Here is a 25,277-nt window from a genome sequence, read left to right on the forward strand (position 1 = left end):
GAGAGGTGGAAGGAAACCTAGGCCTCTAGCTTTCCAGCCCCCACCCCTCTGATGGAGAAAGCTGAATATAATGTTTGCTTCATATTATTTTACCACTCCTTAGCACAGTTGCTAACTCTGCATTTAATTAACAATCTTTATTTCTCAGGTAACAAATGCAAGAGGTTTATAAAAGAAAAAAAAAATTCCTTTCGCAGTAACAAATGCCTTGCCACTGGTGCCTTCCTGCCCTCCCACCACTGTGGAGTGGAGGGGCAGTATCTTGGCTCCTATGACATTAGAATTGGGGGGAGGGTTAATCTGAGGTGACCATAGAGTGTGGGGTCTTCTCATGTCTAGGACCAGAAAGCATTTAGGAAGAGAGACTTTTCTCTACGGCAGTCAGGTATGATACCACAGCAGGCCCCTAGGAGGCAGCAAGGGGAGGGGGGGTGCTACCTTTTGAACTGACCAGAGAGTAAATGATTTTTCATTGTTTTGAGGTACCATCTAAGAAGAGACTGGAGCATGGGTTAGTCTCTACGGTAGGAAGGGGTGTTCTATCCTTACCATAGAGACTCAAGTCCTTGCCCCTAGATAGGACCTGGAAGTAACCTTTCTGGGAAAAGTTTTTGTCTATGGAAAGCAGGCAGGGAGACCATTTCAGGCTAGAATGTTCCTGTCTAGAAAGCGGAGAGGGAGCAGGGGCAGGCAAGGTTCTTTGTGTAGATGTGATATCTCTGCAGAAAGTTCATATGCCTGAAGAAGGGTGATTGCACCTGAAAATGTGTAACAAACTTTTTTTTCCCCCCCAACTACTCAGGTGGTCTAATACAAGATATCACATCTACCTGAAGAGCCTTACCTGCCTATGTCCTTAGATCAACACAGCTACAACCAAAAACCCAAGGTGAGGGAGTAGGCCATTTTCTTTGGTAAACGGAACGTTTCTCCTGGCTGTCATGACCATAGAGACTAGGTCCTCTACACTCATAGAAAGGACTGAGAAGTGACCTGTCCACAAAGTAGAGCCTAGCCTGGGGTCCTGATAGGCAAACGGAATGGTATTCCATCCCAACCATAGAGACTAGATTTTTCAGGCTCTTAGACAAAACCAAGAGGTGACCAAATAGCCTGTGGTATCTTCTTTATGGTAGATAAACAGAGCAATAGTCTGCCCTGATCATAGACTGGATCCTCCAGGTCCCAAAGGAGGACCCAGAAGTGACTTATCTGGGGGAGGGAAGAAACAGCTCAGGGAATGGTATTTTACCCCAACTGTGAAGACCCAAGTCCTCCAGGCTCTCAGAGAGAACCTGGAAGTAAGGTAGTCTGTTTCCTTGATAGGCTATGGTCCTTCTCTGTAGTAGCCAGACAGGGAATGGCATTCCATCCCAACCATGGACACCAAGTCCTCCAACTGTCTAGACAAGACTAGGAAGTGGCCCATCTAGGAAACCCAGAAACTATTCTCTATGGCAGGGAGCCCTCCCCCAAACTCCCACCCATGAACAACCTATGCCCCCAGTGGCTGGGGGGGGGCACGGTGGCAGGAGCAGTGCAGCACAGCGGTGGTGGGTGGGGAGCTCCTGCAGACATTGCCGGCACTGTTGGTGGCAGGGGGGTGGCGAGCAACAACCAGGGGTTGATGACTACCCACAAGCGACAGTGGCCAGCAGGGATCGCTGACTGCCTGCAGACACCAGTGGCGGTACTTTTTTGTAGGGGGTGCACTGCCACGTGTAGGGGGTGCACGTGTACTTGCATGCACCCCCTACGCGTTGCTTCTGCTTCCAACCACTGCAGGCCACCAGTTTCCCACATACACTTTTCCATAGGGCGCCAAGGCCTCCCTGCACCTAGGGCTACACTCTGTGGTCTGGGAGGACCTCCCCCATGGGTGGTGTGATGGTCCTGAAGGGGTGTTGTGGGCCAGGGTCTCAGTTGATGAGGCGGTACAGGACCCAGCAGGCAAACATGACCCAGTGGCTGGCCCAGCTTAACTCCGACCACTTGGCGATTGTGTAGGCCATCCCATAACCCTGTGGAAGGAGGGGGGGGGAAAAATGTAGCTATGGCTGGAGCCACCTGTAAGCTCCTCTGGGGACAGAGCCTGGGACCAAGGACAGCTGGGGGGTGGGGGTTGCTACAGCAGGAGGCAGTGGAGTCTGGCTACCTGCTGCCAGGTACAGCCAAAGGCCCGGAGGACCTGCCTATAGCTGAAAACTGGCTTCTTGCCTCTGTGTGGGTGTGTCTTCCTAGGATACAACCCCCACCATTCCCACAGGGCACAGAGTGGGCACCAGGATGTCTGTTCCTGCCTGGGGATAGAGTTATAGGTGGAGGGGCTCCACCCCAGCCACCAAGCCTTGATTACCTGCTCCTCCATGGCATCACTGGCATCCATATCAAAGAGGCAGCCCAAGTAGGCCAGGTGGAAGACAGCTAGAGCACCAAAGAGCAGGTTCAGTGCCTGTACCCATAGTGCCTGATGGAGGGGGGAAAAGGGGGTTGGTCAGGGAAACCAGGCATCTAGGCTCCTACTTCCCACTGTCCTCCCAAAGAACCCAGGCAGCTGGACACTCCCTCTCTAGGTCTCTTGCCAACCCCCCTCCCAGGGAACCCAGGTGTCCAGGCTCTGCTCACCTTGCGGTGCTGGTGGCTGCAGGCACGGGGGCAGGGCTTGGACAGGATGCAGGCATCAAGGAGGACAGACAGATGCTTCCGTAGGACTGGGGGCAGTGGAAAAAAAAAAGAGAGAACCCTGTTCTCCAAGTTCCCAGCCCCCCATGACCCTACTCATCCCAGAAAACCCAGGCATTTGGGCTCCCCCAGGTTCAGAGGAAAGTCCATGCACCCCACCCCATCAGTATAGACACAGGTTACACAGTGACCCCCTCTGAGCAGCAGTGGGGGGGGTGGGAGTGGCTACCTTGCTTTTTTAAAAGGAGAGTGCCTGCAGCTTTCAGGCAGAGGGTACCACTACCCCTTGAAAGCAGGTGCTCCACCCTTTTAAAAAAAAGGGACAGTGCCCTCCTCTTAAAGGGGTAGCAGTGCTATACTTAGAAAGGCAGCTGACCCCCCGCCCCCTTAAAAGGTGCAGGGTTCTCTCCTTCTTACAGAAGCAGGCACCCCTTGAAGTAATAGCACCCCCTGACCTAAAGATGCAGAGCCCCTCTTAAAAGGGATAGACACCTCAAAAGGGACAGAGTTCCCTCCATAAAAGGGGCAAAGCCCTCTTCAAATGAGCCAAGAACCCTAAACAGGCAGATGCTTTCTGTGGGTGGATCCCAGTTAAGGGGCAAACACCACCTTAAAAATGGACAGTTCCCCTTCTTAAAGGAACGCCCTTTTATGAGATTTAAAAGAGAAGAATTTTCTAAGGACCAACACCGCCTTAAAGGGGCAGATCCCCTTAAGGGCCCCCTCTTAAAGGGACATAGTCCACTAAAGGCATGGAATCTTTTCTCAAAGGGGCAGATGCTTCTTTTAAATTGGCAGGAATTCCCCTTCTTGAAGGGGCAGTCCCCTCACCATGCTCCACATAGGTTATGAAGCCCAGGGTGAGCAGAACAGCTGCCAGGTGGAAACTCAGGCCCTGGAAGAATGGGATAGGGGACATGAAAGAGACTGAGTCAGCAAGGAGGTGGGGCTTCCAGCTGCCCTGTCCCCACCTGCAGGCCCCACTCCCCTGGCCAGCACTCACATGAAGGAGGGCGCTGGCTGCATAGGTCACCAGGATGGCTGGGAAGGTGCCAAGGGTCAGAGCTACCTGGAACACATCTGGCAGATAGGGCCAGGGTCACCCCTTGGCTATGCCCTGCTCCCCACAACTCCTGAACCACTACCACCCCTTTCTGCTAGGTGCCCCAGGGCCCCTTCCTCCTCACCCCTGCTCTACCCCACACAGCCATGTTGCAGTCCCCACCCCCACCCTCAGCTCCTCCAAGCCCCAATTCACCACCTCCTCCCAGCTATGCCCCAGTCCTAGTCCCACCCTTTCTCCAAAACCGACAAGCCTTTAACCCCACCTCCTCCTCCTCCCAGACATGCCTCAGCCCCAGCCCTACTTCTGCTCTTCCTCCAAGTCCTAGCCCCAGCCCCATCTCCAAGCCCATCCCAGCCCTTACAGGTGTGCAGCCAGCGGGACATAGGCTGGTTCCAGTTGATTACAACTTCAACCATTGAGCGTGGCAGCTCCACCTCCACCGGCCGTGACACTGTCAGGTCCCTGGGGGGAGAGGGGATATGGACAGGGATGCCCAGATGTCTGGGTTTAGCCCAGCTTGCAGGGGGTGGGGCAGAAAACAGAGGAAACCAGATGCCTGCATTCTCACCCAGCTCCAGGCTCTGTTGGGACAGCAGCCAAGGTACATGGGGGCTGGGTTACCTGAGTGGAGGGCACAAGCCAAGGGGCAGGGGGGACAGACTGCCCAGACACTTGAGTTCCCTGGTCAGGAAAATGTCCTGATGCCTGTGTTGGTCAAAGGATATCTAAACACCTAGGCTTGCTGGGCAGGGGCATGACCTGGACACCTGGGTTCTCAGGTCAGGAGAGTACCTGGACACCTGGATTCTCTTGATGGAGCTGAAGGGGGCCTGGGTTGGCAGGAGTCTCTTGGATGCCTGGGTTCTCTGGACACTGGTTGAGATGCCCATATACTTGGGTTGCTTGGGGGGAGGGGGGGGTGTCGGGTCAAGGCGTCTGGATAGCTGGGTTCCCTTACCAGGATTGAAGGGATCTGGGCAGGGAGGATTACTTGGATGGATGTCTAGGTGACCTGGTCAGAAGGATTCCCAGATGCTTGGGTCCCCTCAGAAGGACTGGAGGGGGCGTCTCCCTGGTCAGGGGGATGTCAGGGCTTGAGTTGCCTGGAGCCCTGGGTCCCCTGGGGAGGGTGTTGGGGGTTCTCCCAGACACCTGGATCCCACTGCTTACCAGGCCAAGTGGTTCTTGCGCTCGGAAAAGCCAGTGCCAGCAAGGGTGGCTGTAGCCTCAGACAGGAAGGCCACAAAGTAGTTGCTGAAGTGGAAGGACACAGCACTCTCATAGGCTCGCAGCCACCTGCGGTTGGGACAAGGGGTCAGGGGCAGGGCCAGGCCCCACCCACAGAACCTTGGCCCCATCTCTATCCCCCACTCACCTCATAGCCAGGCTCCTGCAGGGAGGAAGAAAGGAGACAAATGTTAATCATAGGGAGGGGATGTGGCCCAGAGAGAGCCCCACCCCTTCAGTCTGGCTTCATCCCCAAGCAGGTGAGCATTACCTGGCTTTGTGCTTTTTCCTGCTGCTATCCAGAGGAAAAGCAGAGAGAAAGAGAGAGAAGGGACAGAGATACAGCCTAGATACCTGGGTTCTCTGGGTGGGTGGAGGGCTGGGAGCCCATATATCTGGGTTCTCTGGAAGGGGAGAGGGATGTGAAGGCTGAGAGCAGGGTGGGCTTGGATCCTGGATATCTAGGGTCTCTGGGAGGGGAGTGGGGCTGGAGGATGAGGGTGTGGGGTAGTGGGGAGCCCAGGCACTGTGTTTCTTTCATGGGGGGGGGCAGAGACTCACCTCTTGAGCAGGTGGTAGCCGTAGAGGGGCACGAAGTAAGAGAAGAGATAAGGGGCAATGCAGGTGGAGACCAGGAGGCAGAGGAGGGAAAGGAGGAAGCTCCAGGTCACCTTCCACAGCCAGGGCAGGCTCTGAGGGATGGCAGAAGGGGGCTGGAGGTGAGGGGGGCCCCAGTTCCCTTCCCCTACCCCTCTTCCCCAGTTCCAGGGAGGCCGCAGCACACCCGGCTCTGGGCTGGGACTGAAAGGGGCACAAACAGGGCTAAAAGGCATCCAGCTCTGGGGTGTGGCAGCTAGGAATGGCCCAGCATAATGGCACACAAGGCTGAGATCCAGCCAGCTCTGGGATAAGGTGCTGGGAAATAGCCAAGTATAACAAGGCACAGATGGGGCTGAGATGCAGCCCTCTGGGGTGGGATACAGGGAAACAGCTGAGTATAATGCAGCACTAATAGGGCTGAGATGTGCCCATGTCTGGGGTTCAACAGCTGAAAATAACAGCATGCAAGGCAGCTGAGATGCAGCCAGCTTTGGGATGAGGACAGTTGGCAGCCAACTAAGTATAACACCCCAGGGTATGGCCCTGATGCAACCAGCTCTGGGGAGAAGCAGCTGGATAGAACACCCTGCAAGAAGTCGGAGATACAGCCAGCTCTGAGTGGGGCATCTAGAAAATGCTGAGTAGTAGGTCATAGAGAAGGCTGAGGTGCGCTCAGCTCTGGGGTAGAGCAGTTGGAAAGCACCTAGTATAATGGGGCTCAGATAAGCCTAAGATGCACCCAGCTCTGGGGTGCAACAGCTAAGTATAAACACCACACAAGTATACCAAAATGCAGCCAGCCCTGGGATGGGGGCAGCTGGGAAATAGCCAAGCATAACAGGGTACAGACAAGCCTGAAATGTGCCCAGCTCTAGGGTGGAACAGCCGAGTATAAACACCATAAGGGGATGATGAGGTGTGCCCAGCTCTGGGGTATAGCCAGTAGAGAATGGCCAAGTATAATGCCTCCCTCCCAGTCCCCCCCCCACAGGTCCTCACCAGCCCCGGCCCATCCACAGCACGGGTGTAGCTACGGAAGGGCAGCCAGGGCCCGAAGACCACGGTGCCCACGAAATAGATGTACCCCATGAACTCAAGGGGTGATGGCAGTGCTAGGATCTCTCCGCGGTCCAGGTCGAAGGCCAGAGACACTGCTTTCATAGCCATGATCATCTGTGCCCCTGGGAGCAGAACAGGGAAAGAGGAGTAGGACCCAGGCATCCAAGGCAACCACGCCCAGCTCTTAATTAACTTGCTAATGAACCTAGGCATCTGGCTCCCAGCCCTGCTGCTCTCACCCCCCGCAACCCCTACTCCCCTCCCAGAAAACCCAGGCATCTGGGCCAGAGGGGTCCTCTCACCTCTCATCTTGTGCCAGGTGACAGTGTCCACCATGTGCATCTCACTGGAGGAGGAAGGGAAATTATGTCAGAGCAGGGAGTAACTTGCTCAGAGACCAACCACATAGCTTAACCCAGCTCCCCTAGACCCCACCCCTCTACCTCAGGCCCAACCCCTGGAGCTCCACCCTTTCCATCAAGCCCCACCCCCATACCTCTGCCCTTATATACAGCCTCAGCCCTGCCTCTCCCCAGATCCCAGACTTGTACCTTACCTCTCTATATAGTCACACCCACTCTCCAGGCATCACCCCTCCCTCTCAGTCCCTGACCCCACACCCCCAGCTCTCTAGATATCTCCAGGCCCCACCTCTCCCTTAGTCCCAGCCCTCATAGCTTCATTTCTTTCTATAGCTCCACCCTTGCCCTATAGCCCCCCCATCTCCCTCAGGCCCAGCCCCCACAGCCCCAACTCTCAATAGCTATTTTGCAAAGTCTGTGTTGTCCCACCCCCTCCAAAGACCCCAACCCATACCACCATCTCTCTATAGCCCCATCCTCTCTGCCTCAGGCCCCACCCCCATACCCTCCCAAAGCACTGACCCCAGCAGCAGGTAGACGAGGGTGGCGGTGGCCAGACAGGGGCCATGGCAGGGACGAGGGCCCCGCCGGGCGAGGGCCAGCACCAGGTAGCAGAGCAGGCTCAACAGCACCAGCCACACCACATGCAACCCAAAGAAGCCCTGGAGTGCCACGAAACCGCTGGCTGCTGCCCCTGCATGCTTCCATCCCCGCCCCACTGCTGCAAGGGGAGGGACACAGCGTGTCAGAGACCCAGGCATCGGAGTGTCCAGCAACCCTCCTCCTCCCCACCACAACTTGAAGATCTGGGTGTCTGGGAGTGTGGCAGCACCACTTCAAAACAGGTATTCAAGTGTCTGACCCAGGTGTCCAGCTCCCTGAGAACCTACCCTATACCCAGGGAATGCAGGCATCTGGGCTTTCAGCACCCTGAGTCCATGTATCCAGGCCCCAACCTGAAAAGCCAGGTATCTGGACCCCTCCCTCCCTGCATCTGAAGAACCCATGTGTCCTGGTCACACTGACCCCACAGCCAGGCATCTGGGCTTCCAGGTGGCCTTGAGAACCCAGGCTTTCAGCTCTCCCAAGAACCCAGGCACATAGATACCCCCACCTTGCACCTGGTGAATCCAGGCATCTCACCACCTGCCCCCCTCCCCTTTACCTGGAGATCCCAGTCTCCCAGCCCTTTTGAGAACTGAGGCATCCAGGCCCCCAAGAACCAAGGAGTCTCAAGTCCCCAGCACCTCCTCCCCGCCCAGAACTTCACACTCACGCAGTTGCCACAGGAGGCGAGAGGCAGCACACAGTAGGATGAGTCCCCACAGCTGCTCCAGCCCCTGCCAGACTGTGGGCATCAGGCAGCCCCCCACCAGCTGCCCAAAGAACTCCTGGGCAGAGCCGGGCCCCTCCATCGCCCCTGGGGGGGGGGACAGGGGGTGGAGTGAGGGCTGGGGCCTTGGCCTGGTCCTGCCCCCCAGGGATAGGGTGCATCCCAGCTCCCCCGCCCTGCTATGGCTCTCTGCAGCACAAGGAGGGAATACCAAGCCAGTGGGTGGCGGCTTCATGGTAGCCACACCCGCAGTAGTGGGGTGGAGCCTGGCTCCCTACGTTGCACGAGGGTAAAGGGATACCAGGCAGGAGTCGGGGCTTCACCCTGGCCACGCCCCAAAATCCCCTAGCCCCGCCCCCCAATAAAGGGACAGAACCTAGCTCCGGTACATGGCTTCAGCCCCATGAAGGTTCGGGGGCTGGACCTAGTTCCCCCGCCTAGCCACAACCTCCCGCAGGAGGCAAGGGCACTAACCCAGGGGGCGGAGCTTCCTGAGAAGGGGGGTTATAGGAGCTCGAAGCGGGGATAGGGAATCCTCCCCCCAGCCTTCCCCCCCACATTGACTACAGGCGTCTGAGGTCCCCATCCCGCTCCTGAAGGGCCCGCGCACCTCCGGCCCGGCCGCGCCGCCTGGCCGCTTCACCGTGGCTGCCCCAGGCCCGGGGGAGAGGGGGTATCCGTTTCCTTTAAATTTGGGGGGGGAGGGAGGGGAGGAATAGAAGAAAAGAAGCCAATGGGAGGTGAGAGCGGGACGCAACCAATCAGGAGCCTGGGCGGGGATGATTGACGTCAAGGGCAGCCAGTGGGGGGAAGCGGTTTGGAGGAGGGGAAGGGGTTTTTGGCGCTCGGACGTCTGGGTTCTCCAGGCCCTTCGGCGGAAGTGAGGTCCCGGCTCCTAGATTCGTCCCTCCTCCAGAGAACCCAGAGGTCTGGGGTGCCCCCTGTCATGTGACGGGGCCCGCTGCGGCTTCCGGAAGCGTGAGCTGCTAGGGGAAGTTGGTTGCTAGGGAGCTGCTTGCGCTGGTAGGCAGGAGCGCCAGTCACGGTGGGGCCCAGGCGCAAGCCATTGTGGGAAAAGACGGGGTAAGGAGGGGGACACTTCGTATCCCACAATGCTCCGCGCGAGGGGTGGGGGGTGTCGGGTTGGGGTGGGAAAAGTAGCAGAAGCAGGGCATTGTGGGAAGAGACAGAGCAAAGCGAGACCCCCAGTTTCCCATGATGCCCTGCTTCTGTGCCGTGATTGCAGAGGACCCAGAGGTTACAGGGGTTTGCAAAGCATTGTGGGATACTGGAGGGGGATGGGAGATTCTCCCTTCCTACGGTATTGTGCAACCTTAACCCTGGCTCCTGTGGTTGCTGCCCAGTATTCCATAATGCCCTGCAGGGGCTTGGAAGTGGGGGAGGGAAAGCGGAGTAGTGCATTCTGGGAAGGGAAAAGCACAACCCTGTGCAGTATTCCACAATGAACCTCTTGTGGAGGACATCAGCGGGCCAAAAGCCCCACATGAGCGGAATGCAGGGAGAGGAGGTTTATATTGAGCAGATTCTTTTTGGTACTGGGTGGTGGAACTGGAGCGTGCTCCATCCACTCCATGCATTGACCTGGTATAGTGCTTCCAGGACCGGTGCAAAAAAAAACAAAAAAAAAAGTATTCCACAATGAACTGTCAGGGTTTGGGACTAAGGTCCAGCCTGTTTGTGGGGGACAGGAGCAATGCATTGTGAGAAGAGAGCAGACACGGTGCCCCCCCAAGTATCCCATGATGCCTTGCAGACCCCTTCAATTTCTGAATGTTTTGGACTTGGCACAAGAAAGCAGGGGAATACTGGGGGTTCTCCTGTATCCCAGCATGCTATGGGGGGTTGGGAGGGCAGGGTATTGTGGAATACTGGGCAGGTCCTGTACTGTCCCACAATACTGATTGTGTCCTTCCTCTTCCTCCCCCGCCACCAACTGCCCCACAGCAAATCTCAGTGCCCCAGCCTGTACTAATATGGATCAGTACATCATACTGGGTCGAATCGGTGAGGGTGCCCATGGAATCGTTTTCAAGGCCAAGAACATTGAGGTGATTTCCTGCCCCGCCAGCCTGGATGCTTGGGTTCTGTGGGAGGGGAATGGGGATTTGCGGGTATGAAAGCAGGAGCTGGGAGCCTGGATGCCTGGGTTCTTTGGAGGGAGGTGGGGCAGGGGTGGGCAAAATACAGCCCACCGGCTACATCTGGCCTGTGGCACCCCTCAGTGAATGGTGTCCCCCCCTTGCGAATCTCAGAGCGAGGTGCCCATGTGTACACCCTCTCAACGTACCCTATTGCATGTCACTCCCACCTTCTTGGGTGGAAAAGCCCAACCAGCAGCAGCAGCTTCTGGGAGGGGCTCCAGCTGCAGCCACCTCATGGGAACCTGCTTGGCTTCCTGGAAGTCCAGGGCAACAGGTAGGGAAGTAACAAGGGAGTGGGGAGTTGCAGCTGAGCAGAAGCACAGGGCAGCACAGAGCCTGAGCCCAGGAGGGCAGCAGGAGCACAGAGCTTGGCTGGGCAGGGTGTGGAGTGATGGTGGGGAGTATAGGGCCCCCCCCACACACACTTTCCCCACCGTGTGCAGCCCGTGCAGGACAAGGAGTGCAGCGCTAGGGCAGCCTGCCAAGCTGCCTCTATCACAGAGGGTCTGCGTCATGTGCCTGCTGCTCCAGCATTTGCAGCAGAGAAGCCCCGCGCTGGACTCTGCAGGGAAGTGCACAGCAGAGGTGGGGAAGGCAGCTGGCTCTGGTGCAGGGCTTCCTTTGCTGCTAGTGCTGGAGCTGCAAGCATGCAGTGTGGAGCCCCAGTGATAGAGGTAGCCGGGCAGGCTGTGCCCCACCCCTGGTCCAGTGCTGGCTGGAGCTGTGCCACACTGGGCACAGGCGCTGGGCATGAGCACCCTGATCTCCTTGCCTGCTGCTGCTGCTGCCAGCAGCAGGGGCTGCATGCCATGGGAGTATACAAGGGGCCCCTACACACCCCGGTTTCCATTGTACCCTACACAACCATGCCCTTCCTCCACAAACCCATTGACATATACATAAACCCCAACATACTTTCAGCAAAACTTGTTAAGCTGTCCTCCACCTGAAATAATTGCCTGCCCCTGAGGTAAGGGCTGGGGAACGAGAAGGGGGCAGAGGAGGGCCTGGAAGCCCAAATGCATGGGTTTTCTGGGAAGGAAATGAGTCTGGGGGTCAGAGCAGATAATGCAGAGGGCCCAGAAGCTTGGGTTCCTCACCTTCCCCTCCCAGCAGACAGGGGAAACAGTGGCACTGAAGAAGGTGGCGCTGCGTCGGCTAGAAGATGGAATCCCTAACCAGGCACTGCGGGAGATCAAGGCCCTGCAGGAGACCCACGACAGCCCCCATGTGAGGGCCCAGATGCCTGGCTTCTCCAGGAGAGGAGGGGGTGGATGGAGGGGTGAGAGCAGGGGGGTTGAGGGCCCAGACACCCAGGTTCTCTCAGGGCCCAGGCACTTGGGTTCTTTAGGAGGGGGGTGGAGGCTGGGAGCCTGGATGCCTGGGTTTTCTGGGAAGTGGGAGCAAGTGGGGACTGAGAGCCTGGATGCTTTGTTTCCTTGGGAGGGGAGTGAGGGCTGGGGGACCCAGACACCTGGGTTCTTCTTGAGGGGATGGGGGGCTGGAGGTCCAAGCAGGTACAACTGGGAGCCTTGATGCCTGGGTTCTCCAGGTGTGTGGTTTAGGGGAGTGCCAGGCACCTAGATTCCTGGTTTCTTTGGGTCTGGGTGGGTTGAGGGGTGCCAGGCACCTGGATGCCTGGGTTCTCTGGACCTTGGCCTGCATGTGTTGAGGGCATATCAGGTGCCTGGACACCTGGGTTTACTGGGTCTGGGTTAAGGGGTGCCAGATGCCCGAATACCCGGGTCTGTGGATGACTGACCTCCCTTCCCCCCCCATCCTCCACAGGTGGTGCAGCTGCATGCTGTGTTCCCACATGGGCCAGGCTTCGTGCTAGCGTTCGAGTTCCTGCTGTCAGACTTGGGTGCGGTGCTGCGGGCACCTGGGCCTCTGCCACCTGCCCAGGCCAAGGCCTTTGCCCTCATGCTGCTGCAAGGCATTGCACACTGCCACAGCCATCGCATCGTGCACCGTGTGAGTGCTGCCCACCCCTACTGCGGAGAACCTGGCATCTAGGAGCCCTGAACCCCCACCCCTAAGACCCAGGCATCCAACCCCACTCCCCTGACTATGGGACCCAAACATCTGGGAAGACCCCCACTCCAGTCCCCCCAGGACCCAGGTGTCTAGGTACCTGTCCTGCCTCCTCAACCCCAGTGGGACCCAGGGTGCCTAATTCTCCCCCAGGACCCAGGCATCTGGGCATGCAACCCCACCCTCCCTGACTGCAGGACCCAGGCATCTGGGCAGCCCCCTCTGCCCTCTACAATCCCCCCAGGACCCAGGTATCTGGGAGCTTGCTTCTCTGCCCTAATACCCCACACAGCCCCCTCCTTCCCAGAGGACCCAAGTGTCAGAGCTCCCAGCCCCCTCCCTGCTCCCCTCGGGTGGGGGGGTTGGCAGGCCTTGGGTCTGGAACCAGCCCTGACACCCCCCACCCCTCCCCCCCAGGACCTGAAACCAGCCAATCTACTGATCAGTGCTTCAGGGCAGCTGAAGATTGCAGACTTTGGTCTGGCTCGAGTCCTGGCCCCTGACTCCCAGCGCCCCTACAGCCACCAGGTGGCCACGCGGTGAGCCAGAAGCCTGGGTTATATCCCAGAGCTGCAGGGGCTGGGAGGTGAGAGGGCACCCAGATGCATAAGTTCTCTTTCAGAGCCACTGAGGGGGCACCCGGACACCTGGGTTCTATCCCAGAGCTGTAAGGGAAGGGGGTGAAGGGAGAGAAGAGGCACCTGAGTCCCTAACCCTGTCTTTTCTGTGTCCCCTGAGGTGGTACCGTGCTCCAGAGCTGCTGTATGGTGCCCGCCACTATGATGAAAGTGTTGACCTTTGGTAAGAACCTGGGCTGACAGATGTGGCAAGGCATTGACTCTGCCCCCTGTAGCCCTGCCTCATTCCTGTTCCTCCACCCCTTTCTTTTAGCCCCTTCCCCTAGCAATGGGTGCAGGCTCTCAGCCAACTCAGATGGCCATGGATTTACCATGGAAGGGTGGTGTCCAGGGGTGGGAGGGCATAGCCATAATCACTGTGGGTGAAGCTAAGTTCTGGCTCCTCCACTTCGCTGTAGCTCTTCTCCCTCCCTGTAACCCCTCCCCCAGCAATGGCTGCAGGCTCTCAGCCAAGTCAGGCAGCCCCTCAAGAAAGGGGCAGAGCCTGGATGAAGGGGGCATGACCAGGCACTGATCCCACCCCCTTCTCACAGGGCAGTGGGCTGCATCGTGGGGGAGCTGCTGACACACTCACCGCTCTTCCCTGGGGAGAGTGACATCGAGCAGCTGTGCTGTGTGCAGCGCCTGCGCGGCTCCCCTGACCCCAACGCCTGGCCGGTACAGTCCCCACTTCCCAGATGCCTGGGTCCCTGCCCTCTACCCACCCCCACCTCACCCCTGTACTTGGCCTGTATGCCCACCCTGATGCTTGGGTTCCTGTCCCCCACCCCCCAGGCTCCCCTGATCCTCATATCTGGCTGGCACACCCCTTGCTCCTCAGCCCAGATGCCTGGGTCTCTGCTCCCTGGCACAGGAAACACCATGTATCTGGGTCCATGAAGGCGGTTTTTCTTGAGCGCGCCCAGGGCTGACTCTTCTTCTGGCGTGGTTTAGTACCCACTGAAGTGTTGGGGCTTAAAGCCCACTTTATGGAAATGGGAGGCTTCTCCCTAGTTTGCTCCTGTGGCCATATTGGCTGAGGGCAGGCAAAACTTGGGGCATCTGAACCCCAAGTCTTCAGGCTTGGGCCTGCATGTAGGATGTCTGCCAAAAGACTTTGGGAATATCTGATGCCCCTGGTGGGGGTGGAGGATGTTTGCCAGTTGTAAGGGTACTTATGGTTTTGGACTGACTCATGGATTTGGACTTTATTTGGCTGATTTGGCTTGGAACACAAAAAAATTATTTAAAAAAGAAAAGATGCCTGCGTCTCTGCTCCCCAATCCTGCATCCCCTAACCCCCATATCTGGCTAGTATAGACTCCTTTGCCTGGATGCCTGGTTCTCTGTTCCCCCCACTCTGGCATTCCTGACCAACACACCTGGACCACCACACTTGGCCAGTATGCTGCCCCCCCCGGACTCCTGGATCCCTATGCCTGGCACCCCCAATCCCTGCACCTGGATGCCTGGTCCCCCCCCCGTCCCCACCCCCTGGACACCTGGGTCTCTGCCTCTGCTGCCCTGACTACTCTCCCCACAAGGCTGGATTGGGGGAAAGTGCCAGGATGCCTGGGTTCTCTGCAACTCTGGAAGAGCAGCACCTGAACACCTGGGTTCCCTGTGGTTCTGGGAAGGGATGGAGGCTGGGAGCCCGGACACCTAGGTTCTCTCCAGATGTTGGGGAGAGACTGGGGTCTCAGAGCCCAGATGCATGGGTCCTTCACACTCTTTCCTCCCCCCACCAGGAGCTGACATCGCTTCCTGACTACAACAAGATCTCATTCCAGCCAATGGTGCCAGTGCCCCTGGAGGAGCTGGTGCCTGATGCGCCCCCACCGGCCCGCACCCTCCTTGATGCCCTTTTGCAGTACCCACCCCGGCGCCGCCTGCCTGCCCACCAGGTCAGCACTGCCCCCTTCAGGTACCCAGGCATCTGGGGAATCCTCCATCCTCCACAAAAGGACCCAGGTGTCTAGGGAAACTTTGCTCCCCTTCCCCAAAAACCCAGGGGTCCAGGAAACCCTCACCCTCCTCCATGGGACTCAGGTGTTCAGGGAGCTCTCAGCCTCCCCCCTCCATAGGACCCAGGTGTCTTAGGAGCCTTCACTACCACCCCCACCCAGGTGTGTGGGAACATCTCATTTCTCTCCTCCTTTCCTCACCTCCCTCAGTTGTGTGGGAAATTCTAATCTCATCCCATCCCCCTGGAGAGAACTGAGGGGGTGTGGCCCATACCAGGGGGTGGGGCTTGGAACATTATGAGGGCGTGGGTTAGGCCAGAGCGGGCAGGGCCTTAGTTAATTTTCTTCCTGCTTACACTCAGGCCAGGGGCAGGAAGGGACACTAGGGTTGTGTGGCCAGGGTAGGGGCAGAGCCAGGCACAGAGGGAGTAGGGCCTCAGCTTCATTAACCCCTTCCTGCCCCCAAGCCAGAGGGAGCAGCTGAAGTGGGGGAGCAGGGGACAAGGAGGGGGTATGACCTGAGCTGGTGCGCAGGGCCAGGGGTACTGAGGTGGTGTGGCCTTTGCCTCATTAACCTCCCTCCCACCTGCAGACCAGGGGAAATAGGTCTAAATTAAGAAGTGGAGGGGGGCACCAGGAGCAAGGTGTGAGCTGGTGGGCAGAGGCAGATGCAGTGACAATGGCCTCAGTGTCATCAACCCTTTCCTGCCCATGAGGGCAGGTCTAAGGTGGGGGTGGGGCCAGTGACATGGCCTGATACCTCCTTTCCCACCTGCAGGCCCTATTGCATCCCTACTTCTTCACAGCACCAGCACCTGCCACCCCTTCGGAGCTCCCTGTGCCTGAGCGGGGGGGTCGCCCCCACCTTGCCTCTCCCTGCTTCCGCTCAGAGCGGCCACTGGAACCCACCCTGCCCAAACCCTGTCTTCTTGCCCCCTATGCCCCACCCCCTAGCCCTCCCCTTACTGTGTAATTAAACAGTCTTTGTTAACCTTGATCTGGCTGCCTGGGTCTTTGTGGGGCTTACGGTCTTTGTGGGGCTCAGACACCTGGGTTCCTCTGGCAGGGGAAGCAGCGTGACCACGTAGGCGAGCTCCCCAGGGTAATTGTCTCTGATATGTCCTCCATAGGAGATCTATATTGAGCAGATTCTTTTTGGTATTGGGTGGTGGAACCGGAGCATGCTCCATCCACTCCATGCATTGACCTGGTATTGCAGTGCTTCCAGGACCGGTGCAAAAAAACAGAAAAAAAAAAAAAGGGTTCCCTCTGCACTTGTGGGGCGGGGGGCTGGGAGACTGGACCCCTAGGTTCTCCAATGGGAGAGGGGGCTGTAGGGGGAAGCAGGGAGGGCTGGGAGCCTGGACACTAGGCTCACTCCCCACCCTAGGAGGACAGGCAGGGGTGGGGCTGAGAGCCCAGAGACCTGGGTTCTCTTCCTACTCTGGGAGGGGAGAGGAGGGAAGGCAGCTAGGAGCTGGCAGGATAAAGAAGGGAGCCTGGATGCCCTGGTTCTCTGGGGACTGGGGACTCCCAGGGAGTCAAAGTAGGGGGAGGTGGGAGTCCAGACATTTGGGTTTTCTGTCACACTGGCAGGTGGGTGTCATTGATAGCCTTATCTTCTGTTTCTGCATGCCCGTGTCTTTGTGGGGAGGAGTACCGAAAGGGAACTCAGACATCCGTGTCCATGCACACCCATCCATTGCCCTGTTCCCTTGCTCTCTAAACCCACTCCCTACTTCTCCCCTAAGGGAGCACAGGCCCAGAGCGGTTGGGTGTGGGGGGGCACAGCAACAAGGCAACCCAGGCATCCTGGGGATGGTGAAAGGGGCCAGGGGCTGCTTCATCACACCCAGAATAAGGTGGGGAAAAGGGAGGGCTGTGGGTCAGGAGTGAGGGGCACCATGGGGCTATCAGGGAGGGCTGTGGGTCACGAGCTGAGGGACACCGCAGGGCTGCGGGTAAAGAGTAAGGGGCATGGCCCCCACCTCTCCCCATGGCTGCAATAAATTGGTGTTTTTCGGAGAATCTACCCCAGCTTCTCTGAAAACCCAAGGCCCTGCCCACCCCTGCCCTGGCTCCACCCCCCCCCCCTTGCCCAGACTCTGTCCCCTGCCCCCACCTCCCATGACCCCCCTCTGCCCCAAGGGGGTGGCAGGAAACCCTCCCCATCAGGGACTGAAACTGCCTCTGATCCTATCGGCCCCATCAGCAGTGGGGGAGGGGGGCTCCCAGACACTTGGGTTCTTTGAGGGGGGCGAGGGGGTGAAAGCAGGATGGGTCTGGGAGCCTGAATGCCTGGGTTCTTTTCTGGTGGGGGTATGAGAGCAGCAGGAGCTGGGAACCCAGACATCTGGGTTCTCTGGTGGGGGGAGTGGAGCCTTGTGGGACAGAACAGGTGGCACCAGCAGCTCAAATACCTGGGTTCTTTCCACCTTCTGCAGTCAGGCTGGGTGTAGCGGGGCGCGGGGGGGTTAGGCACCCGGATGCCTGGGTCCTTTTCCTGGTCCCGTCCCCCCGCCCCTCCTCCAACCGCTCAGGCCAAGCCCTGGCATCTGATAAGGCTTATCTGGGCCTCGCAGCCTCTGGGCGGTTGGCAAGGCCTAGGCCTGATCCGGGCTCCCAGGGAGGGTCCTGGTCCCTAGTCTGGGCCCAGGAAACAACCCAGGCTTCCAGCCTCCTGGCATTCTGCTGTTGTCCCCACATCCCTCCCAAAGAACCCAGGCATCCAGGCTCCCAGCCCCCTTGCTCTCACCCCCAGCAGTCACCCACCAGAGAACCCAGGTGTCTGGGCTCCAGTTGCCCCTCCAGCCTTTTGCTCCAGCCACTCGGTCCTGACTTTCCTCCTAGAGAACCGAGACATCTGGGCTCCCAGCCTGCCACCTCAACCTCCCCACCCTTGTCCAAGAACCCAGGCATCCAGGGTTCTACAGAGCAGAGAGAGAACCCAAGCATCTAGTTGCCACCTGCCAGGTTCCTTCCCCATGAGGAGCAGAAGGGACCCAGGCATCTGGGCTCCAGAGCCCCCTAACATGTGAAGAGTGATGGGGGTCTCTGTCCCTGGGGGGGTTCCCCAGTGCCCCCATTCCCTCCCCTCAGGCCCCAGGGAGGGGGGACAGGCCCCGCCCCTACCCTGCGCTGCTGTGTCATCTGCGTCTGTCCATCGGACCATCAGCGTCTGTCAGAGCTGGGAACAAGGGAGCACTGAAGGGCTGGCGGAGAGGTGAGGCGGGTGCAGGAAAGGAGATGGGTGGGGGGAGGTTATGGGGGGGCAGGAGAGAGGAGATGGGTTGGGCCTGGATGGGGAGGACCCACCTAGGTCTCACCCCCACAAAAAACATGGTTCCTGTCCCAGAGAACCCAGGCATCTAGGCTCCCCACCTCCACTTAGATCTGACCCCCACAAGGGCCTGGTTCCTATCCCAGAGAACCTTAGTGTTTAGGATCCCAGCCCCTCCCTCCACCCCAGATCTGACTTCCCACCCAGAACCTAGTATTTCCCCAGAGAACTCAGGCAGCTGGGCTCCCACCCCTAACTGGCTCTGACCCCCATAGACCTCATTCCTATCCCAGATTAACCCAGGCATCCAGGCTCCTGACCCCTGCTGAGACCCTAATCCCTTGCCCCCCCACCCCCCCGCTCTTACCCACTTGAACCCAACCCCCAGAGAACCCAGGTGTCCAGGCTGTCTCCCTCCTCCCCACCAGCCCCTGGAAACCCTCTACCTCCTCTTCATTCTCCTTTTGGCTGCCCAGGTGCCAGGGTCCTCCCAGAGCTCGAGTCCCCCATGAGCCACCCAGATGCCTGGCTCCCCCCAGATGCCTAGCTCCTTCAAGGTTGGGATCCTAATGGCAAGTGGCTCCCGCTCCTCCGAGGGTGGGGGGGAAGAGCCCCAAGATAAAGCTTATCACAGTCCCGGAGAGATAACACCCCCCACCCACCCCCAACCTAGCTGTACAGGCAGCACACACATGCACAGGGAACCTAGCTGAAACACTTTGGCATCTGGGGCATATACCTGTGCACACACACAACCCATGTACCTGGAATGTGTGTACATACACACACACACACAACCCAGGTGTCCAGGGCACACTCATGCACACATGCGCACACACAGGACCCAGGCATCTGGCATGCACATACACAGATGGGACCCAGGCATCTGGGGAACACACATTTGCGCACGGACCCATAGGACCCAGGCATCTGGGACATGCCTGAGTCCCATAGTGGGGAGTGTGTGTGCATCTGGGGGACACGCGCACACACCCACAGGACCCAGGCATCTGGGACATGCACACGAAACACGGGCGTCCAAGATACAGATGAACACACACATAGGGGACACACATCCAGGACATGGATGGACATGCATGCAAAACACAAGCATCCAGGACACAGAAAACAGGCATCTGGGGCATGGACAAAGCGTACACACAGAACACAGGTGTCCAGCACACACACCCATACACATATGGAACAGCAGCATCCAGGATGCAGACAGACACATGTGCAGAACACAGGTGTCCGGGGCGCACACACATGGGACACAGGCGTCCAGAACATTGAGGATCACATACACCTGGGTTCCCTGTCTGAGAGATCCCAGTCATCCAGGCTACGTGCTGCCACATCCCACCAATGCCTGGGTTCCCCACCTGTGTATCCCAGATGGCTGGGTTCTCTGCCATTTCTGACCCGCATTTTCCAAGCAAGAGCTGTCAGCAAAGAACCCAGGGATCCCGGTTCCCAGACCACCTCCCCCTCCTCAAGTGGGCAGAGAACCCAGGCATCGAGGTGGAGGCAGGAGACAGGAAGCTGGCAGAGCCCGAGAGCAAAGATGGGGCAGATAACAGGGGGCCACCCTGGATGCTGGGGTTCCCCCAGCCACCACCCTGCTTCCCACCGTGCATTTGAGGCCTGGATGCCTGGGTTCTCTGAGGCTGGACGATGACAGGAGAAAGTGTTTCCTGGGGGGGAGAATGGCTGGGGGGTGGGAGCAGGTGTGGCTGGGTGCCCAGACACCTGGGTTCCCTGGAAGAGGAGCAGAGTGGAAGCAGTCAGAGCCCTAAGTGAGGCCAGCCCGGACACTTGGGTTCCTCGCAAAGGCAGTGCTTGGAGCGTGGGTAGAAGTGGGGTGGGCTGGGTGCCCATAGGCAGCCCCTCCACCCTGCCCCCAGGGCCCTTGGGTGCAGGGAAGTAGAGCCTATTCTGAGAAGGTGATGCAGGGAAATAGCAGGGCTGTGGAACCCAGACACCCAAGCTGCCCCTGTACCTAACCCTGCTGCCCTCCCTGAGCCAGGAGAGAACCCAGGTGTTCAGGCCTTACTTTCCCATCCCCCCCACCCCTCCCCATAAGCTCCCTTCCCCTCCCCTCCCAGCATCAGGGTGGAATGCAGGCATCTGGGCCCCTCCTGACCTAGCCCCCTAACAGAAGTGAGACCCAGGTATCTGTGCTCCCTCCCAGATATGGCATCCAGACATCCGTGTGGTCCTAAGGATGGACCTAGGAGTCTGCACCCCCTTCCCTGCCCCTAACAATGTCAGACACAGGACCTGGGTGTCCAAGCTCCTCTCAGCCCTGCTCAGAGATGGAATGCAGGCAGCCCTGAGGAAGGAACCCAGACACCTGAATCCCCCAACCTCTCTGAGATGGGACCTAGGTGGCCCCGGGGAGGGGACTCAAGTGTCCAGGCCCCCTTGGTCACCCTCAAATATGGAGTCCAGGCATCCCAGCAACCCCAGGGAGGGAACCTAGGCATCCAGTTCCCCCCAGCCCTCCTCAGAAATGGAACCCAGACATTCTCCCCCACTCCCCCATCTGCTCACCAGCCCCCAGGGTGGGAACCCACGTGTCCAGGCTCCCTCGGACACCCCCAGGGTGGGGACCTAGAGGGTTCCCGGGGGGGAAACCAGGTGTCTGGACCCACTGACACTTCCCCTTCCCTGCAGGCTCCCCCATGGAGTTCGCCACGCTGGAGGCCCCCGAGGGGTCCCCCCCATTCCTGGAAGCACCGGCCCTGCCCCCCACCGAGGAGGCTTCCCCCTTCCTGTCCACCCCTGAGGCCCCTGACCCTGGTGCCCTGGCATCCCTCTTCTCCCGGACACCTGAGTCCTTCCGCCACTCACCAGGTATGGGGAGAAGGTGGGCAGGAGCAACCCAAGCATCTGGGCCCCTCCCTATGACCCCTATGGTTGCCATAGTTACCAGGTTCTCCCCCCTCAACCTGCTGTGACCCCTGGGGATTGCCATGCCCCACCCTCCAATCACACCCATCCCAATCTACCCACCTTCCCTACCACAGTTGCTATGGTAACCTCCTCAGTTACCATGATATCTACCCCGTTGTCATGGTTCCCCACCATGGTTCCCACCCCCATCCATTCCCCATCCCTCATCCATGATTGCCATGATATCTACCCTGGCCTACCTCCCCCACCCATGTTGTTGTGACAAACTCCCACTGCCCAATTCCCCTGGTTGCTATGACACCCACCCTAGTCATCCTTCTGCCTGCCCCACCCCCACAGTTGCCATGACACCCCATTCCCACCAGGCTTACTATGACACCCATATTGGACTACTGCCCCAGTTTCCTGCCTCAGTTGCTATGACACACACACCAGCCTATTCACCCCAGCTTCCTGCCTCAGTTGCCATAACAGTCTTCTTGTGGTTGCCATAATACCCAATCCCCTTTGCCATGACACCCACACCAACCTACCACTCCCAGCTTCCTGCAGTTGCCATGACACCCTCCCAGTTGTCATGGTACCTACACCAGTCTACCCATCACAGCTTCCTGCCTTAGTTGCCATGATACCTACCCATTATGGTTGCCATGATGCTGCACACCCCAAGATGGCACTAACCCTCACTCTTTTCCTTCCCTAGGCTGCCAGCTGTACCCGGTGCTGGGAGCACTGCCATGGGGGGAGGGCTCAGCCTTCACTGGGGGGGGCTGGGCCCCAGGGGGCTACAGCAAGGCCCACCCTGGCCCTCCCTCGCCCCCACCCCCCCCCGAGGCCCGGGACAGCCCCACTTTCCTGGAGATGCTGAAGACGGAGAGGCCCAGTCCTGGGGTGGGGGGGGGCACTGAGGGGCTAGGGCTGGGGCTGGGCCTGAGCCTGGGCCTGGGTGGAGGCTATGGCAGCCCCCCTGACCTGGCCTACCTGGCACCCCCTGGCCCCGCCTACCCCCCTGCCTTCCGGGGCAGCCTGCCCCTGGCATCATGTGGTGAGTCCTCTCCCCATCTGCCTCAGTCTCAGCTAGGATCAGGCATCTCCCCTTCTGTCCCAGCCAGGATTGGGACCCCCAAAGCCAGGATCAAACTCCCCCTTAGTCAGGATTGGGATCCCCCATCCTACCCCAGACAGGATTGAGGGCTCCCTCAGACTAGGACTGGGGCCCCCAGCCAGAATTGGAGCCACGCAGCCGGGATCCAGGATTGGGTTCCCTGTCTCCCCCACATCTAGGATTAGGACCCTTCTTGATTTTCTCTGCCTCCCACCCCAGGATTGGGACCTTTGCTTGTGGGGAGAGTATAAGCCCTTACCAAGATTGGGCAGGGGGATGGAGGGGACACAGAGCACTTGGGGCTGGGCAGGATCGGGACCCCCTGGCTAATGTCTCCCCCCTGACAGAAGCGCGGGAGTGCGTGAACTGCGGGGCCACGGCCACACCACTGTGGCGCCGGGATGGTACCGGGCACTACCTATGCAATGCCTGCGGGCTGTATCACCGTGTCAACGGTGCCAACCGGCCCCTCATCCGCCCCAAGAAACGCCTGGTGAGAGATCCCCTCCGGAATCTCCTTGTGGACCCTTCCAATACATCCCTTCTACCCCTCCCCCCCACCACATGGACCCTTCTGATACACCCCACCTGTGACTCCCATGTGGACTCTCCCCTGGTCTCCCCCCAGACCCCTAACATGGAGCATTATATACCCCTATGGACTCTCCTAATACAGTCCCTCAGGGATCACTACATGGACCCTCCCAACCCCACTCCATGAACCCCTCCAGAGCCCCCCCACCACAGACTCTCCCATTACAACCCTCCCCAGGACCCTCCCAATACACCCTCCTAGGTCCCCAGCTAGGACCATTCTATACACTCCCCACACAGACCTTTCCAGTACACTCTCTACAGACCCTCAATATATGGACCATTGCACACTCTGTCCTCCCACATGGACTCTGCTAATTCACCCCCTCCACAGACCCACAACATGGACCCTTCCAATCCCCCAGGGACCTCCATGAGCCTTTCTATAACAACCCCTCCACACGCATGTTGACTGTCCCACATCCTCCCCAGGACCCCACGTGGACTCTCTCAGGCCCCTGCCCAGGACCCCCAACATGGACCATTTCACACCATGGACTGTCCACCAACATGGACTGTGTTAATTCACCCCCTAGGGTTGGATCCCTAACATGGACCCTCCCAATACACCCAGCAAGGACCTCCAGATAGAGCTTTCCACACCCCCCTAGGGATCTTGGCATGGAGCCTCCCAATATACCTCCAACAGACTCCCAACATGGACCATTCCTCTCCCCCACATAGATGCTCCCAATGCACCTGTTTGTAGGACCCCCAGTCCCCTAGAAGCACCTGGTGAGAGACCCCCCCCCCCACCCCTCAGGCTTCCCGTATGCCCCCCGGGGATCTCCAAACCCCACCTGGAACCCCCATATCCCCTAGGGACTCCATCCAGACACCATGGGGACCCTGTGACCCCCACCACTTGACCCCTGCCCCCCACCTCCAGGTGGTGAGCAAGCGGGCAGGGACCCAGTGCAGCAACTGCCAGACCACGACCACAACACTGTGGCGCCGCGACCCCCACGGGCAGCCTGTTTGCAACGCTTGCGGCCTCTACTACAAGCTGCACAATGTGAGTGCCCCCCCCCCCACTTGCCCCAGGGCCACCTGAGATCCTCCCCCAGGGCTGCCCAGATGCCTGGGTCCTTTTCCTGGGAAGGCCCAAATGCCTAGGTTCTTGTCCTGGGGTTGCCCAGGTACCTCAGTTCCATCCCTGGAGAAGCCCGGATGCCTGGGTCCTTTTCCTGAGGCCACCCTGACACCCAGGTTCCTACCCCAGGGGTGCCTGAGTTCCATCCCTAGAGAGGTCCAAATGCCTGGGTTCCCACCCTGGGACCACTCACATGTCAGGGTTCCATCCTCAGGGCACCTGGGTTTACATCCCTGATGGGGGGGGGAATTGCAGAGGGATGGGGTGTGGTCCTGCATACCTGGATTCTTTCACCAACTCTGGGAGGGGAATGGGGGCTGGGATCCCAGACACCTGGATCCCTCTAAGCCCCTGGATGCATGGGTCCCTTCATGGCCCCTCCCCTGCAGGTGAACCGGCCACTGACCATGCGGAAGGACGGGATCCAGACACGGAACCGCAAGGTCTCAGCCAAGGGCAAGAAGCGCCGCAGTGGAGACCCAGGTGTCCGGGCCCCACCTGGTCCTGAGGGTCCTGCCCCGCTGGAGCTACTGACCCCGCCCCCCCTAGGGGCTGAGGACCCTAGTGCCCTCTACACCCTGGGGCCGGTGGTCCACCTGCTGCCTTTCTCCCCCACCCCCCACCTGCTGGGCCCCACCCCCTACCCCACCCCTGGCCCCTCCCTGGCCTGAGGGTCAGGGATGTGATCTGGCCCCATCCCACATCCACTAGGTCCAGCCCCCAACCCAGCCCTACCTCTTTGGCCTGAGAGGTGAAGTCAAAGCCTGGCCCCAGCCCCGCTCCCTAACCTGCCCCCAGGACTGAGCGGTAGAGCTACATTCTGACTATGACCCCCACCTGCTGGACCCCACCCACTGACCCTGCGGGGTAGAGGCCTGGGTAAAGCCCCACCCCTGGGTTTGAAGGGTTGAGCCATATCCTGGCCCCAGTGCCACCTGCCAGACCACCCCTAAACGTGCCTTCCCCAGCCTGAGGGGGTGGAGCCACAGCTTTGGCCTGCTCCCTGGCTCCACCCCCAGGCTATTGCCTAGTCCTGTCTCTACTGAGGGGAGGAACTCTTGATGGGTGATACCCCTGGGGGAGGCAGGTGCCAGAGTCAGGGGATTTAGGGGTTATAGGGCACCAGGTCCCCCCCCACCCCCCCAATAAACAGTCTGTCTCTTTAAGATACTGGTACTTTGCC

The 25,277-nt window shown here is 59.0% G+C and overlaps 2 protein-coding genes and 1 pseudogene across 8 annotated transcripts; 2 read left to right on the forward strand and 1 right to left on the reverse strand.

Moving 5' to 3' along the window:
* Positions 1-103: 103 nt before the first annotated feature.
* Positions 104-9,090, reverse strand: PORCN (porcupine O-acyltransferase). Of its 6 annotated transcripts, none has more exons than XM_090060818.1 (14): positions 8,940-9,089; positions 8,273-8,416; positions 7,519-7,717; positions 6,937-6,980; positions 6,575-6,756; positions 5,537-5,667; positions 5,124-5,138; positions 4,919-5,044; positions 4,110-4,210; positions 3,686-3,762; positions 3,514-3,577; positions 2,626-2,711; positions 2,357-2,424; positions 104-2,021 (listed from the first exon to the last, which is right to left on the reverse strand). In XM_090060818.1, exons 2-14 carry the CDS (start codon positions 8,409-8,411, stop codon positions 1,979-1,981), a joined length of 1,275 nt encoding a protein of 424 aa, XP_089916944.1. In that variant the 5' UTR covers positions 8,412-8,416; positions 8,940-9,089; the 3' UTR covers positions 104-1,978. The 6 variants fall into 6 exon arrangements, with proteins under 6 accessions (XP_089916944.1, XP_089916943.1, XP_089916948.1 ...); XM_090060817.1 differs by having other exon boundaries at positions 2,357-2,467; XM_090060822.1 differs by lacking the exon at positions 5,537-5,667 and having other exon boundaries at positions 2,357-2,467; positions 6,660-6,756.
* A 431-nt stretch (positions 9,091-9,521) lies between these two features.
* On the forward strand, positions 9,522-25,252 carry CDK20 (cyclin dependent kinase 20). 2 transcript variants are annotated; one of them, XM_090060814.1, is made up of 11 exons: positions 9,522-9,650; positions 10,295-10,461; positions 11,608-11,721; positions 12,280-12,465; positions 12,943-13,064; positions 13,264-13,326; positions 13,697-13,820; positions 14,891-15,046; positions 21,063-21,242; positions 23,891-24,016; positions 24,484-25,252. In XM_090060814.1, exons 1-11 carry the CDS (start codon positions 9,545-9,547, stop codon positions 24,763-24,765), a joined length of 1,626 nt encoding a protein of 541 aa, XP_089916940.1. In that variant the 5' UTR covers positions 9,522-9,544; the 3' UTR covers positions 24,766-25,252. The 2 variants fall into 2 exon arrangements, with proteins under 2 accessions (XP_089916940.1, XP_089916939.1); XM_090060813.1 differs by lacking the exons at positions 23,891-24,016; positions 24,484-25,252 and adding exons at positions 10,676-10,765; positions 22,006-22,645 and having other exon boundaries at positions 9,526-9,650; positions 10,295-10,398.
* Positions 16,212-16,350, forward strand: LOC149858503 (U2 spliceosomal RNA; annotated as a pseudogene).
* Positions 25,253-25,277: the final 25 nt, after the last annotated feature.

Source organism: Crocodylus siamensis, chromosome 8 (genome assembly GCF_052110815.1).
Source record: "Crocodylus siamensis isolate JL-2025a chromosome 8, ASM5211081v1, whole genome shotgun sequence".
In the NCBI taxonomy this organism is placed as follows: domain Eukaryota; kingdom Metazoa; phylum Chordata; order Crocodylia; family Crocodylidae; genus Crocodylus; species Crocodylus siamensis.